Genomic DNA, 17,173 nt, shown 5'->3' with positions numbered 1-17,173 from the left:
CTATTACCGGAGTATTAGGCAAATTTCTAACCGACGGCGATATTATTATTTGTGAGAAAGGGTTGAAGGGATGATTCAACCTTTGTTCGTTTTAATCTGAGCTTCGCAATATTCATAAGCAAAAGTGAAATGTCAATTTAATCAATGCCTCACCAAACATTCAGTGTGAGTACTTACTACCTAGTACCTATACCTCCCAGAATATCTCAACATTTCTATTTATTTCAGCCGGACAGAAATGTTTAACATGTTCTGATATTATATAAATATCGTATTTAGACAACAATACATAAATAAACCCACGTTTTCCCTACGTACGTGTAGAATGAATAGCTTTCAATTTTAGTAAGTGACTACTGTAAATAAACTTATTTTGTAAAATACAAGTGTAAAACAACAACAACTTTTGTGTAAAACAACATTTTTTTTTGCGAGTCCAACATGAAAACACAATTTTCTTATGAAAAAATCTAATCTCATCACTGACCGCAACTACTAAAAGAAGGAAGTTTTATTATTCTCGAAGGACCAAGCCATCTACTATGTTTGTATGAAAAACATTTTGGCACTTTTTATTTATGATAGAAAAAAGCTTTCTGACCTTTGACGAACACGTGTCACCTTGTACATTCTGCCCTTTAGTGGAATCACAAACTCAATAACAGATAAGTATTTCTCGTGAGATGTCACTTTGTATAAAATCATTTAAGATATAAAGACAAAAAAACCTTTACGAAATACTCTCTTGGGGTGCATGGGATCATCAATTGGGTCAAAAAATACTCGGTCTTTTAAGTAATAATTATCCTCCAAACATATCGAATATTTTTTTTAAAGATGGTTTTTGTGGGTTGATTGTTTGGTAAAACATTAAAATACAAAGTGTCCAAATATGAATTATTATTTATTAATTCCCGCTGACGTAATCCATTCACAGCCCTTAGCAGAGAATGGCCCACAGAACAGTCAATAAGCCACACAATGTGCATTACGGGTAATTGCAATAATGCTTGTTCTAGTACACATAACTAGCAGCTGACCCATTAGCAGGGTAATGAGGACAGTCAGCAGCTAGCAAGCAGCCAACATCCAGCAGATAGCTGGTACCTGCAGATAGCTAGTACCTACAGATAGCTGGTACCTGCAGATAGCTAGTACCTACAGATAGCTGCTACCTGCAGACAGCTACCGGCAACCCGTCACGTCCCCCTTTAGGTAATGCTATTGAAATGCGTGACGTCACAAACAAACATACCTGCCGTGCTTCCAACTTTGCCCTTCCCGCATACAAACTTACCCCCTTACTAATAAATTATTGTTTTAAAATATTTGCGAGCAAAGAATATGATTCCGACAGTCGCAGTCGGTTGACAAAAGCTGCTACTTTTTAGGCCTCTTGTGTCGGAAAAGCTGTCAATATGCACGACTTTTTGGAAAATGTCGTTTGTTATGCAAAATAACTGGCTTATTTATGAATGAGGGTGAACTGACGAAACTTTTTTAACTGAAAAAAACCGTATTCGTGATCCATGGACATAATTAAGACGCGATCTATTGATTCCGTTCCAGCTTCGAGAAACAAAAAATGTTAGCCATGTGTGTTATGATTAATGATCTCATAAACAAATCATCAAAAAGTTCACATGGACTGATTAATACGTTTATATTTTTTTAAATAAATTAAACGAAAATACTTGGTTTTAAGTCAATTTATTGATACATTTCCCAAATTTATCTGTGTTTTTGATTTTCAAAAAATAATAATAGTAAACCCTAAAGACAAAGAGAATATTTTGAGCCACTTGGGCATTTATAAAATTAGGTGAAATAATTGTCCAGCCATTCCAGTCAGTTCTACATTGGACAAAAACCGCATAATGTTGAAACTAGAACAAAAGAACGCTTAATATGATTAACTAGTTCAGGTTTTCCAGAGTTCGCGGGACATTTAATTAATCATGAATGTTGCTTGTGCTGTGATGGAGGACTTAGCCAGCCGAGGAATCGAACACACTACGCCTGGGTGGGACCCAAATGCGATGTCAACTCAGCCACTGACCAGGAATATTAACATTAAAGTTAATATTTTAATTCAACATTTTCAATTTATTAAAATTTGTAATTTTTGCGTTCAGCAATGGCAATTTATAGATGAATGCGTCAATATTTCCAGAGTATATCGATTCTGATTCATTATGTTATCAATATTGGTCTGGATATCAAACATTGCAACCGTGCTTGGGAAGTTTTAAAATCGTTGATAGTTCCGCCTATCGATCCGATATTGTAAAGTTATCGATTTCATTTTTTTTTTTTTTTTTTTATAGTGAATATTCATTGTGCTAGACTCCCTTCTGTATTGATACTCCCCTTGTCCATACCTCGGCTATTTATTATTTAATTCGTTCATTGTTTTATTGATCATGTTTCGATTTCCTTGTAATTATTATTTCGAGATTCTCTGGTGGAGGTGACATGATCATGTTACCGAGTTTTCTCAAATAACATTAAACGAACATGTTTTTCTCGTAGCATGGATATGACACAGATTCGTGGAAAAGCTAGATAAAGAAATCGTTTGATAACTGGATTGGTTATAAAAGTAGTATAAGAATTCCCGCACGGCTATACTTGCCAGACGGGAGGGCAATAAGCAGAATCATATTTCCACTGTGCGTGAGGAAAAGCTGAATTGTGTAAAGGTGTACCAGCCGCGCGGTGACAAATCTGCTTTTTCTTCCTTGCCCAATTCTCAGTTGTTAGTTGGTACTCATATTCTCGTCAGACACGTTCCCGGGCCATTGGGGGACTCACTGTGATGCCAGTTTGTTGTTATTGCTTGGAAATTCGGAAAACAAGCAGAGAAACTAAATACTTATTCACGTTTACATCAATAATTTAATGATTATTATTAAAACAATTTAAAACGTTTATTAAGTTTCAATCTATCACGATCGTCATCAGACTAATACAATTTTTTTTCCACCCCTAATACATAAAAAATTTATTTACCATAGTATGGATAATTGTACCAATATGAATATGGCCGTAATAGGCTGAAACCGGTAAGCGTCATAAAAATAAAAATGTGTTAAAGTGATTAATTAATTATAACACTTAATCACACATATAACGATAAGCCATAAAATAGAAAATTGATGCAGAAGAATAACATTTCAAGTGACTACAATACAAAGACATAAAATACATAAACAGATACATATATACTATCAATATACTCATATGAACAGTCAACATACTTATACAAGGCACTCAGTATATTTACACAATTACGAACAATCAATAGATAAATGAATTTATAAACAATATCAATTTATAAAATCTTGATTAATTAACCATCTTTTTAGCTTGTTTTTTAGTTAAGTTATGTAGGTGGATTCACTTTTTATATCTATTATCATCTTATTAAATATAGAACGCACAAGAAAAGTTAATGTTCGTTGGCCGTATTTATTAGTAATTTTTGGAATGGACATAATCGTACCATAATTTTGACTAAATCTTGTGTTGCGTATTTATAATGAATATTATTCCATAAACCCATGTTCAGTGTGGAATTATTGTGATGACATGATGATGAAGGAAAACGATAACAACAAGATGAATTTGTACTATTTATTTTAACACAAATAAACAGTACAAATAAAATCGTGCAAATTATTATTCCTTCTCACTCCTTGCTAGCAATGGCATGCTTTGGAAGAATACCCTTCTACGGACACTGGTACAAATGAACGCCTTATATTCTCGGGAATGGTTTGTTCCATTAATAATGCAACTGTTGCTTCTAGAGAATATTATGATGAAAATTTCGCAAGAGCCATGCTTTTGGGCTCACGTAAGACAAGGCGAAATTTACGTGGGGCATAAAGAAGTCGAATACTTCCCCCTTCCTCTCGGCACCCGCTCGGGAGGCCGCTACCCGCCCCGCTCCCCGCTCCGGGAACAGAAGTTTGATATGATGATGTGTGCGGCCCTAAGCCACTTCGTAAGAACATTCTGTAAACATCAGCTCAACAACACACAACTTTCCACTTCACATCTGAAAGTGTTCGATTCTTCTCACGGGCCCAACTCGAAGCTTCAATCGATCCTATAATACCTCCCAATGTTCCAAATGTTTTTCCCATATCCCACTTCTATTTGTCTTTCAAATTCCCGTCTTTCCGGAGCGAGTTCTACATAGTGCGCAGTGTTTGGGTAGACACGTGAATTGGGAATAATAATGAGGCGTCATCCGGATCTTATGTATTTCGTTAAGTTTCAATTCGAATTATTATTATTTATTTATTCCTTTTCGACCATCAATCACAAATGTTTTCTCACCTCGTGGAATAAGTTTTAACAATTTTACACGGTGTCTAGAAAATCGTACAATACAAGCGGGAAACAGGTTAGTCTACATCTCGTTTAGAGTCGATTTTTTAACATTCTTTTTAATAGATCTTTCGTTTTCGTTTTATGAATAAAAAAAGAAATAACAACTACGTCCATGTGCAAAATTGTCAATCATGTTTATTATTTATCACAAATCATTAAATAATTAACTAACCTACAATCACGCTGAACGCACCAGAGATTGGCAATGTGGATGGACCACCAATCAACTCGCTTGGCACACACTCTTCACTTCATTTGCATTCATACATCATCTGATACAGACCCTTCCGTTTTTTGAAGTGAAACTTCTTTACGCGCGTTATGCAATTTCGAGGACCGGAGTAAAACCAACTCATGACCGTCATGAAAAACCGTGATCATTTCGCTATAGGAGCCTAGCCAATATTATATACCTACTTTAGGTCACTCTCCAAACTCAGTTTCGCGGTCTAGAGGCAGAGCGCCCGATTGTCGTCGTGAAGAAACGAGGTTCGATCCCCGCTTTAACTAATTTTTTTCTTTCTTTTTGTGATTTTCTTAATAATAATTTTTTTTAAAGTGATAAAATGCTCTCGTGCTGCGACTTTTAGATATTTTGACTATATGATATTTTGGTCGAATACGTAATAGCCGCGGTCTAGAGGCAGAGCGTTCGACACTCGTTATGCAGGACCCGGGTTCGAATCCCATATTTTTATAACTTTTAATTTTTTTTTATCAACGATTTGTAATAATTTAGTAAAAAAATAGATAAATTTGTTAATTTAAATTAAATTTACTTTACCGTACCTATATACCTATCTATTTGTTACACAAAAAAAGATAATAAAACACTTATTATTATTATTATTATTATATGATATTTTGGTCGAAATATAGCTTACAAATCGAGCCGGTAGAGTCGCTCGGTATTTTGATTAATTATTATTTTTTTTTTTTTTTTATAGTGAATACCTAACAAGAGTCCCAACTGCTCCCGTCTGGAGCCAGTGAGACTATGGCATCCCCAATTGGGGTATGTTGTGAGGCTGAAGGTAAGTGGGGAAGGGAAAGAGGAAGGTGAGGAAGTACCTGGCTATTCAGATCTAGTCACTAAACACGGCTAAAGCCATTTGGAGCAACGCTTCAATTCTGAATGGTGGTCTTACACCAGGGTGATACTGGTAGTATCTTTCACTCTAGAACGTGCCGCAAATATACTATATATTATTTTAATTAATTAATTGTGAAATAACACAAATTAATCAAATAAAATTTATTTGCGCACGCCGGGTTCGAACCCGCGACCTTCGGAATGGCAGTCCAATGCGTTACCACTGGACTATGCCGGTCGTCATTTTTGTATTTATCAACGATTTGTAATAATGTAGTAAAAAATTACATAAATTTGTTAATTTACCTTTACTTTAATTTACGGTACCTATATGATATTTTGTTCGAAATATAGCTTACAAATCGAGCCGGTAGAGTCGCTCGGTGTTTTGATTAATTATTTTTACTTTGAATCATTAAAATTACTAATCAAAGCCGATAACGCCGCGTCGCGTGAAATATCTCTCCTCGCGGTCTAGAGGCAGAGCGTTCGACACTCGTTATGCAGGACCCGTGTTCGAATCCCATATTTTTATAACTTTTAATTTTTTTATCATATGCTTAATATAAATATGTCAATAGACAGAAAAAAAGAGAAAATGAAATGAAAAGAGAGAGAGAAGAATAATAAAAGTTTCACTTCCGTCGTGCGTAGGCTTGCCACACACTGTATTTTTTTTTACTTATATGACATGAACAAATTTAAGTATTTGGTTCATTCGATCGTGCCATGTCTTCCTCGGGCGTCCCCGACTTTTTCTACGGTTCACGTTCGCGTCATACTCGGATATTCTTTATACACTCCTTTCTTTGTTAATTCGCTTTACATTCTCATTTTGTTTTCAATAAATAAAAATTACCACTAACGAAAAATATCAAAAAGTAAAAAAGTTTTATAAACATGAACTAGAATTAGTTATATGTGTACTATCTATATACATGTATTTTCGAGCTCAGATCAGCTAAATAATTAGTTCCTTGTTTTGCGAATTTAATATTGTGGGCTGTCTATGCTAATTGAAATGAGGGTTGAAACTTCGGAAGTAAACATTCACTTATTATTATTGTTTCGAATTTTGCAAAACTTTGATAATATCGTTTATAATTCCTGCAATCATTGGTGTCATAGAAAGTGAGCAGGTGTTAATAATTACAATTGCCAAACCAAACTTTTGTCATTATTTAGTCAAGTTGTCGAAAGCTGCCGTTGCCTAAAAGGTGTTTTTCAGCTTTCTGCTCAACTCGTCTTTACCTTAGCCTACAACATTACATGCTTTTATTATGCTTTGTATTATTATAAACATTTACCTACAGGGAAACATGTAACACCCTTTAATGTACTACAAAAAACGCTATATACTCAGAGGTATTTTTCAACCTTTTTTTAATTAAAGACGGACGAGGGATATTTACGCCACAGTTTTTACGAAACGTTTTTGTCGTCTTCTACAATATTGATTTATTTTTTCATAAATACACATTGTGGAATATTGAAAAGTAATGTATTTTCAACTTTTTAAATGCAAATTTATTAAGTCAGTCAAATACAACTATCAGACCTGTATTTATTTTTCATTGTTTATTTAGATCGAAAAGAAATATGTGTTTACCATGTCTCATTTCTGTATTCAATTAAAAAAGTCAGATATCATAATTAATTTTACGCACGTAAGATTAATTTTGTGGTGTTTTATAGCTTGAATAACTTTTTTTTTGAAAATATTTAGTTTAGACATAAATTTGGACCAACATTGAAAAAAACAGTTCAACATTTCTGGTTAAGAATCAATTTTTAGGGGTTTTACAAACGAATAGCGTGTTAAATTATATTATTATTAAACAAATATTTTTTTATATAAATACTCCAATTGTATCACACACAACTATCCAAACACAAGAATCCAATCGTATCTCTCACAACCAAAACATCCCTCGCTCAAAGACACTCAAAAACAAAAACAAAAACCAAAACAAAATAAGAAAAAAAACAGTTACCCTTATGTTTTAATCTATTGCATGTTTTAATCCTTTAGTAAATTTACCTATCTATTATTTTCATAAGTATAGTTAACATTCGGTGGTTAACTTTATTATCTAATCAATTATGTTTTTTATATTATTTTTCTTTTCTCTCCTTTCTTGTTATTTTATAAACAAAATATGTACGTACCATATAACAAATACAAGAACAGAACTTGAAATATTTTTTTTTCAAATATTCTTCCTCTTACAATATCTGTATGTATATCTCGTAGAACTAATTTTGTTCTTTTTTTAGTTTCTTCTACCATATACATATACATATACATATACATATATATATATATATATATATATATATATATATATATATATATATATATATATATATATATATATATAATATGCAAAGGTACCAACAGTTTTCAATCTTTATGCGTTAACGGTTTATATTATTATTTATCTTTTTTTAGTTTCTTCTACCATATACATATACATATATATATAATATGCAAAGGTACCAACAGTTTTCAATCTTTATGCGTTAACCGTTTATATTATTATTTATCTTTTTTTGTTATTTCTTTGCTTTTCATTTCTTTTTTATCTTTTCTTCTTTTTTCTAGCTTGTGTTGTAAAAAATATGTTTATCAGTTTATTTAAATTTTTTCTGTCCTAAAACGGGTATTTCTCCTAGTTGGACAGACAAAACATTTTTCAAATGTATATAATAACTGTAATAAATAAAATAATAAAAAATAACTGAAGTTTTAAATGTTTTGTATTTATTAAGTGATAAATTGACGATGTTCACTGACTAATCCACATCTGTTAATAATCTGAGCAATGGGGTAGTTGGTCTCAGAATTTTTGCAGGGAAAAAAATCACGACTTCTAGTTATCTGGTATTGGTGGAAACTTATACATACAGCGTAAAAGTAATGTAATGGAGAGTAACGATAACAACATGTGAGTGAAAATTTTCGCAAACATGTTCGGGTTATGAATAACTTGACAATGCATACACAAATTTATCTTTTTTCTTTTAGAGTGGAAATTATTGTTAATTGTGACATTACGAAGGACGTAGTTAACAGAGGATTGAACCCATGACAGCTCCGTGGGAAATTATTGTTTATTTTGACTTTATGAAGGACGTAGTTAGCAGAGGATTGAACCTGTGACATCTTCGTGGAAAATTATTGTCAATTGTGACATTACGAAGGACGTAGTTAACAGAGGATTGAACCCATGACATCTCCGTGGGAAATTATTGCCAATTGTGACATTATCATAAACCTTCTTAAAAACGATTTAAAGGAACGGCTGCGTGGTATTTTTCATATAAAACTGTAATTTTTATTTGAGGCCAAAATACCAAACTGAATAATTCTTTTTTAATCAAGAGGCTTAGCAAATAACAAGTACGAATGTTTGCTTCTTTATTTATTCGAATTTTTTTAATATGGGGCACTAAACAATTAGATTTTTCTTGATTTTAGAGACAAATTTGGCAATTATATGCGGATTAAAATAATTTTGCTTTACTGTACAATTGGAATGAAATGTAAAATAAAAATTATAGAAAAAGCATTTGGGTGGGCGTAAATTTAGATTACAAACCGCCGATTTACATTGGAAAACAAATTTGACATTTCTTTTTTTTAAATATTACCCGTAAAAAACATTTTTAGAATTTTTTACTTTTTACTTTTAATTTCATTATGTTAACACACTATTAAGATATTTTTATAAAAAATACAATTAAATCACATTAAAAAATTCCTCTAAAATAATGAAAAATTGAACACTTTAATGACATTTATATCATAATTTAAAACATTAATACATAAAATGGTACGTAAAAGTACGAGATATTTGTTGAACATTTGGATTAAAAATATAGTCATTGAATAAATCTAAACCAAACTTGAAATATATCAAGACACAGATAAATAAAAAGATAACGGAATCGAACCCAGAATCCCTGTTATACTGAAAAAACGTGTGTAACCACTCGACCATTGGGACCAAATTATTGTACGTTATTTTTGTCGATCACATATTTCAAATTCAAAATAAGCAAATAATTCTACGCACACTTAAAAAAATATTTTTAAATTGTTTGGTTATTTTGGCCACAAATTCATATTGAAGTATTCCATTTTTTTATTTACTGCGATTTATTATTAGTAGTTTTATCTGTGGGTCTCTTGTCTATCCGACGTTTAATTACATACTCAAAATTCACATAATGAAAGACGATATAACTTGACTATGATATAATGAGTTACTTGCTCCACGTGCGGTGAGCAGTGTGCTGCCTTGTTGATAGCGGGAACAAATAGTACTCCAGTGCGGAGGAACATCAAATCCATCCTTTAGACAAGGACTTTAGGCAAACTTTCCCGTTAATGTATTTGGTTATGAGATTCCAAAACGTCAGTTCAGTGCGATTGTTTAACAATTGGAGAAGTCCAAACTTCACTCGATGTTTCCATGCCGCTGTTTGTTATTCCCTACTTGCTACTTGCTTCCCTATATTTACGTATATTGTTCCCCTATTGGTCCCTGGTTAATGATTACTATTTAAAAGAAATAACTACTGGTGACAATGGTGAAAGATTGGCCGAAACGTTTCAATTAGTAAATCATTAGACAGGACTCATATCTTGAGTAATTATATATTTTAGAAATTTAAGTCCCAGTTGTATCGCAGAAATTCACGTGTGACAAAGTCATCAAAATTGTTTTTTTTTGCATTTAAATGGCCCTGTAAAACGCCGATTCTGGGTGCATTTCAGATTACTATCAAATCGTACTAAGCTGACAAGCTTAACAATATGATATTAGTTGACCTCTTCTGATGATCAAAATTTGTTAAAAAAACTTTAACGTGTACATTTCTACAGTAAAAAAAAAAAACAGAATGGCGCTGAATGGCCATTTGATGATAATGTTACATTTGAATTTTTGTAAAACAAGCCAACCTTAATGAACGCACTTGCGTATTATCCGGAATAATTTAATAAGTTAAGGTTTGATTCAATTGTGTACGTTAAAAGCATTTTTTGTTTCTCCATCTAAATTTAAAATGCATTCAAATTTACTTTGAAAATTCCAAAAATATTGCATCAAACCTAATCATTCCGAATGCTTCTAGATATTGAACATGATTACCAAATTACTACAGATATATTATAATTTCTTATTTTTTTCTAACAAACTGGCTTGAAAACTTTCGAGTTTTAAAGATTTACATTACTTGAATGTTTTCAATCTTATATTCAAGCTTTTTTTCAGAATGCCTGAGAGATATCGATGCTACTACGTTATTAATGCCTGCATGTGACCCTTACCCCCAGTGATATTGTGGACCCAGATGTGTCCATGTTACCGCAGTATTGCATTGATATTTTTATTAATGTTATTTTTTGCGATTTCAGATTCAAATATTTGGGTTCAACTCTCAGCTGTATTCCAACTTCTCGGAGGCGCTGCATAAAGCGCAGGGGATCGTGTCCGTCTCACTACTGTTACAGGTCAGTTCATTTGAATTTACAAAGCTTTTATCAATGCAATGCACTTTATCAATCATAATTACTGTTGGTGCAAAACCACTCAGTTAATGGTTAATTCACTGTATGGCGTGTTGTGCAATTCACACAAAGGCTTGCTAAAACACTCCACTTATGCTGTTACTAAAATATAATTCTTACTTTAGGCAAATATTATAATGGTGGCATTGATTAATTTTTTATTTATTAAATTTCGGGAAATGGATGGATTATCAGTTTTAACATGTGTAGTATATAGCCAAAACAATAAAATTGGATTTCCTCTTTGTGACTTAACCTCTAATAAGATAACATTTTATAAATTATTTATTTAGTGAGTGTGTCTGATAGTTGGTTGTGAATTTATTGCAGAAGAATGTTATATTTTGTCTTGTATTCCTAAGTGGCACATTGAATTTAATAGTGGCAACGATGGCAGGACTATCAATTAAGTTGTTAATGACTCTGTGTAACACAACCAGCTCTGAAATAATTCTCCTATCAGACAGTGTTATTAGATGCAATTGTTGCAATGCAATGAAATTTATACTAAAATTATAATAAACAAAAAATCACTGGTGACAAGGAAAAAACATTTATTTTATGCAGCTTATTCTGGTGGTAATTGAATGTGTATTTTTAAAAATGATATCATGTTATAAAAATAGGACAAGATGTATCATTAATGAATTTCAATGCAGAATTATATTAAAAAAAACTAAATATCACGCCCAAGCACACCTAATAAAATATTACTCAATCAGGACATATCTGAACACGTGTTCAACGCAGGTGGCCTTGTCCGAACGATTATACGGACGAGATGCGAAATTAATATTATTTTTAAGAACACGTCCGATTTCCTCATGACATATTCGTGCTAAACTGTTATTTTGTTATGAAATTTGTCAAATCATTCTTTATAGACATCCAATCCCGTTTTGAACAGGAAAACGAATAATTTTACCAGATTTTTAATAAATTAACAATATTTCAAATCAGTAGGTTTTCTACGTGCGTAATCATAATAATTAAGAAAAAAATATCAGTGTGCAATGTGTACGTACCTATAGTCACAGTTGTCATATTTTCTTGGTAACCATGAGAAACAGGATGTACTTAAATTATTTCAATACTAATGAAGAGGATAACTTCATTCCACACCAAATTTTATTTCCCAATAAGGGTTTCAAATTTCAACTAAAAAAACAATAAAAAAATTGTGTAATTTATTTTTTTACCACTGTTCTTTATCACATACCAAAATAATATTTCTTAACAAAACATTTCACTTACATCATTTCTGTTAGTGAAGACAAATAGAGTGATTAATATTGTACAGGTTTACGTAATGCACTTTCGGTTGATGACAATTTACAATGAAAATTATATGTTAATTGGTTTTATCAACGCGGTGTTCAAAAATACTGCCTCGTATAGTATGTCACTTTTAATTAAATAATGTTTCTATTAGGGCAAAAGATATTATCTGGTTTCTGCAAATATATTTTTGGATCATTTAAAGTTTTATTTCAGCGTGGTCTATTTTGTTTGGTTGTGTGTTGTTGTTAAAAAAACATGTCATATGTAAAAGCATTTTTTTACAAAAAAAAAATTTCAACTAACATTAATAGACCAGTTAGACATCCGTACTCAAAAATTATAACCTTGAACGCTAAACCCCAAGCTTTTGACAAAGTCACCATACATTATATCTGGCAATAAAAGCATTAAAAAACTCGATCAAAAAATAAGCGAAACAAAAAACACTTCACATATAAAATTAAAAGAGACAAAAAAAAGATCTAAAAATGCAATATCACAAATAAATTTATGTCGTAAAAAAGTAAAACATAAATATACACCTAATACACATACACATTTCCTTCAAGGTAATACACAATACACGTTTTATTATATACAACCGTAACGTAACATATTTAATTTTATTTGATTTCAATTTATTACTTATTTTTTGGATTTTACTAAAGTGAAAATTGGGGGCCTTACACTGGCAATCAAACAGTGAGATCCACATTATCAAATAATTTTTTAAAAAACATTATGTTATCATGTCAAAAAAAAACAATTTAATCTATATTGTTCATGGGTTTTAAAACGTTTAAAATTTTAAAAAGTTTTGCACACACCATTTTATGTAATATTATTACTAACGTGGGTTAATAAAGGTTAGTATACTAAATTTCAATTCGTTTATGTTTGAAGCACATTTTAATATACATACTTAGTGCAATATTGTAATCACGATGTTTAACAAGAGAGTTGACTAATTCAATGATATTGGTCAACGTTGAGCATCTACCTACGCTGAACAGTTTTTTCCTATAAAGGACATCATTTGCCATTTCTGGAAATGCTATACTTATGTAGACCTATCGTCTAAACTTGTTGTCGTGAATTGAATATTTCCTTTCAGGACCGAATGAATGGAACGTTGGACCGTGTAAAATAATAATTCGTGGTAAAAGCATATTCCTGTAATGAACTGTGACGCAGTAAAAGGCGATAATGAAGTCATTCCAGTTCCCCGTATCGCGATGGGACACGCGACAGGGAAACTCGGTGAGATTTAATACCTAATGGCAAGGGCTATTGCGGGCTGTGGTTGTGACTGCGGTAGGACGGCCGGCGGTGCGGTGCGGCGCTGGTGCGGGCTCCAGATCTGGTGCTAACGTGCTCTCATATTACCTGGACCGTTATGTCAATGCGTACCGAGAAAGGCAGAGAGCTTGCTTTATTTTATTATTGAGCTTTATCGAGCATCGAGGACGGACAAGATAACATATATTCAAAACTGTCCGAAACGTTAGCGAAGGTAGAAAGAAACGTAACATGGCGTATTACCCTTAAATAAATCATCATAATTTGGTCATGAGAGTTTTAAATCAAATATGACAAATTTATCTAGATCAATAATGATTGACACTTGTATTCATCCTTAACATACACGAAAGGGGTTCACTGGTGTCCATCACATATCGTAAAGCGATTGTGTTTCTTAATATTATTGTTGCACCAAAGGTATTACTTTTTTTATAAAACATTTCAAATTATAATATTATGTACAATTATGCAGGCTGTCCGGAGGTGATTCTATATGGATGTAGGAGTAAAAACTTTTTTTCCCATACAAAAATATTTTTCTATAGAAGAATATTTATTTTCTCATAAAAACAATTCAACCTACCTATTTTACCTAAAAACTACTTTAAAACATTGGAATGTGGAAAAAAGTTGTTAATCTTTTTACTTGTAATGTCATGCAGAATCACCCTACAAGGTTAGCGCACTTACAAATAAATATTAAAATGCACATTTGATCACCACACTTGCGACTTGTTTTGCGGCGAGCACTTTTTTAAAGTAAATCTAATCCGTGGATGGGGGGAGGGGGAGGGGACAGTTTTAATTATATTGAGAGATATTTTTTAATCTCTTCAAAAAATGCAAGTCGATTACCGAATAGTTTTTCGAGGATTATTTAAATTATAAAATATAAAACAATTTAGATATGGCACAAACTCTCGTTTGGGGTAAAAATATTACCCCTTTCAGAACGGGAGTGTTAAGGAAGATATATTCGTTTGCAACTATGTGAACTAGCTCTGGGTTATTATATATAGTGAGTTTTTTCTGAACTACCATGTCCTTTGTCTGTCAACGGTAAATCCAGGTGACATGGAATGTGTGGGTATGTGAAGATGGGAAGGGCCGGGAGGGGAAGGGAGGGAGCTATTCGTTAATTAAAATACCCCTCTCTCCCCTCCCTCCGACGGCCGGAACCAGAACCAAAGCTGACGATGTTGCGGATGATGTCAATTCATTACAGATTAAAGGACTTCATGGAATTCCATCTCGGATCATTTGGTTTGATTTTTTTACGGTCAGTGAGATAGTTGATTTACATTATATTATAAAAGAAAATAATAACATAAGAAAAGTAATAAAAATATTTAATATCAAAACCATAGTTTTGATTTTGATTCTCAAAAGTGAATTTTTTTTTTCAATTTCTTTCATTATTTGTACACGTTTACTAATTTACCTCGTTTCAGAGTAGTCTGGTATGTGACCATAATTCAAAACCAAAAAATATAGAAACTAGCCTTAATCACATTTTACAAATAAACTTTGACTTGCACTTGGTAGTTAGTAATAGGTACTAACTTTAAAATTCTTATTATTTTCTCAAATTTTTCCAGTTCCAACGTTCAGTTTCATTTTGGCAACAAGGTAACTTAGAACCTAGCTATAAACGGATAATCTTTTCAGTCATATAATATTCAAATTTAAAAGCCTAATCAATCAGATATGGATAAGCTGGATGTAATTACGTACTTGTTTGTTGATTTGCTTGAGGGAATTTCTACTAATAAGCCACCCGCATGAACTGGCCCACATGCGAATCTACTTCATCCTCCACTCCACACTGAATCCATACACTATTCACTACACACTACAACCTATACATCACACTATACATACAGTCCTCAACTCTCTCCCCTCGTCTTGCTTACAAAGGAAACCGCATGTCCTATTCGCATTCCTCTACCAAATAGACATCTGACATTCTATTACTTCATTATAAAACTTTGTGCTTTATTCCATCGGCTTTGATATATTAACTTTGACCGTTGAATGGTATTTTGATATTGTGTAAAAATGTATAATTCAAAATTATAATTAAATTAAAAACCTCGGCAGAAGCTTTGCCAATCTATAAACAAATTGATATTAAACAAAAACTTCGTAAGACGCCACAAATATTTTACCGTTGTAGACAAACCAGTTTCGCTTAACCCGTTCAGGTCTTGATTTAAAAAATGGCAGTGGCAGAACATATAAGATGAATTAATTGTAATTTTTTTTATAATTTGAAGATATTGTAAATTGCATTTGAGAGAACATTGGGTCTCATAGGGCGTATTTCACATTAAATGACAAATCGTACACTGTTTATAATAAATGATACTTTTTATTCATTTAAAATAAACTAAACATCGACAAAATACTTCAATAAACTTACATTTTTTTTTAAATCGGTTAAAAGAATTGGAAACAAAAATTCGAAAATAAACACAAAAATATTATTACATATATATAAATGACTACACGCTAAACTCGTAGCTAAAATCCAAAAAAAATGGTCCAAAGGCAGTTATACCATCAATTGAAAAACAAAAAATCGCCAATTTGTATTTGCTGTAGATAGGGATGTATTATTATCAATTTGTTTTGAAATATACACGCGGTCAGATAGGTTTGATACAATGTTTTGTCAGGGCTGTATTCGTACTGAACGGATTGTTGATAGTCAACAAATATACTGCCCTGTTAAATATAATGTTTCAGTAAAAATTGTGGTGTAATGAACGGGTTGTTTCACAGAATTTGACCAATTCATTAAATTTCGTAGTTAATTTTCAAGTTCTGTGAAGAAATAAGATAGAACTCTTGAAATTCTGTGGAACAACACATCCTGAGTGAATATTTTTTCTCGGATTATATTACGTCAAACGAGTGTTTGAATCTTGTATCTCGAAATCGATCCAAATTTTGACTAACTTCACCATCACAAAAAACATTCGTAAATAGCACAAAGTCCTTTTTTTATTCCAAACTCAATAAAATTTTATTTTGTTTTCCTGTTTGCAATGTTACATTTTTTTACTTAATCGACAATTTTATGGTCTGGTTAGTGAGTGGTTCAAAACGATGGATAATCAACCCCTGTTATCAGGGTTCAGACCTCTGCTATAATCTCAACCAACAACTAACAATAAACACAAGAATTAAAAACTAACAAGGAAATTAGAAAAACAGATTTCAAGGACAACTACGAATAGAACATTTTTACTAAAAGCTTTTTATACTAAGGTACTAAACTCTACTGTAAAATCCCACTCTCATTCAAAAACCACAACAGCACGATAACATTTAAAAAGCTGGATTCAAAACGTAGGGAAATTAGAAAATAGAAAACATGCTAACACCAAATAAAAACTGAAACAGAATCCACTTAACTGGACTAAAATACATTACTATATGTATTCAGTGACTTATTATATTATATATTACATATTATTCGTACAATTATATTTTAATGTGTAAATGACAACTTC

The 17,173-nt window shown here is 32.1% G+C and overlaps 1 protein-coding gene across 1 annotated transcript in view; it reads left to right on the top strand.

Annotated features, from left to right (window-relative positions):
• The window catches only part of CARPB (Carbonic anhydrase-related protein B), a 335,706-nt gene that overhangs the window by 245,654 nt on the left and 72,879 nt on the right, over positions 1–17,173 (top strand). The window contains exon 6 of the mRNA XM_089632140.1: positions 10,920–11,015. Within this exon, the coding sequence (XP_089488266.1) occupies positions 10,920–11,015 (96 nt within the window). The remainder of the gene's footprint in view (positions 1–10,919; positions 11,016–17,173) is intronic.

Source organism: Hesperophylax consimilis, chromosome 5 (assembly GCF_061612785.1).
Source record: "Hesperophylax consimilis isolate HC1 chromosome 5, BYU_Hcon_1.0, whole genome shotgun sequence".
NCBI lineage: Eukaryota > Metazoa > Arthropoda > Insecta > Trichoptera > Limnephilidae > Hesperophylax > Hesperophylax consimilis.
The sequence above is the reverse complement of the archived record's forward strand: the minus strand, read 5'-3'. Positions and strand labels throughout refer to the sequence as shown.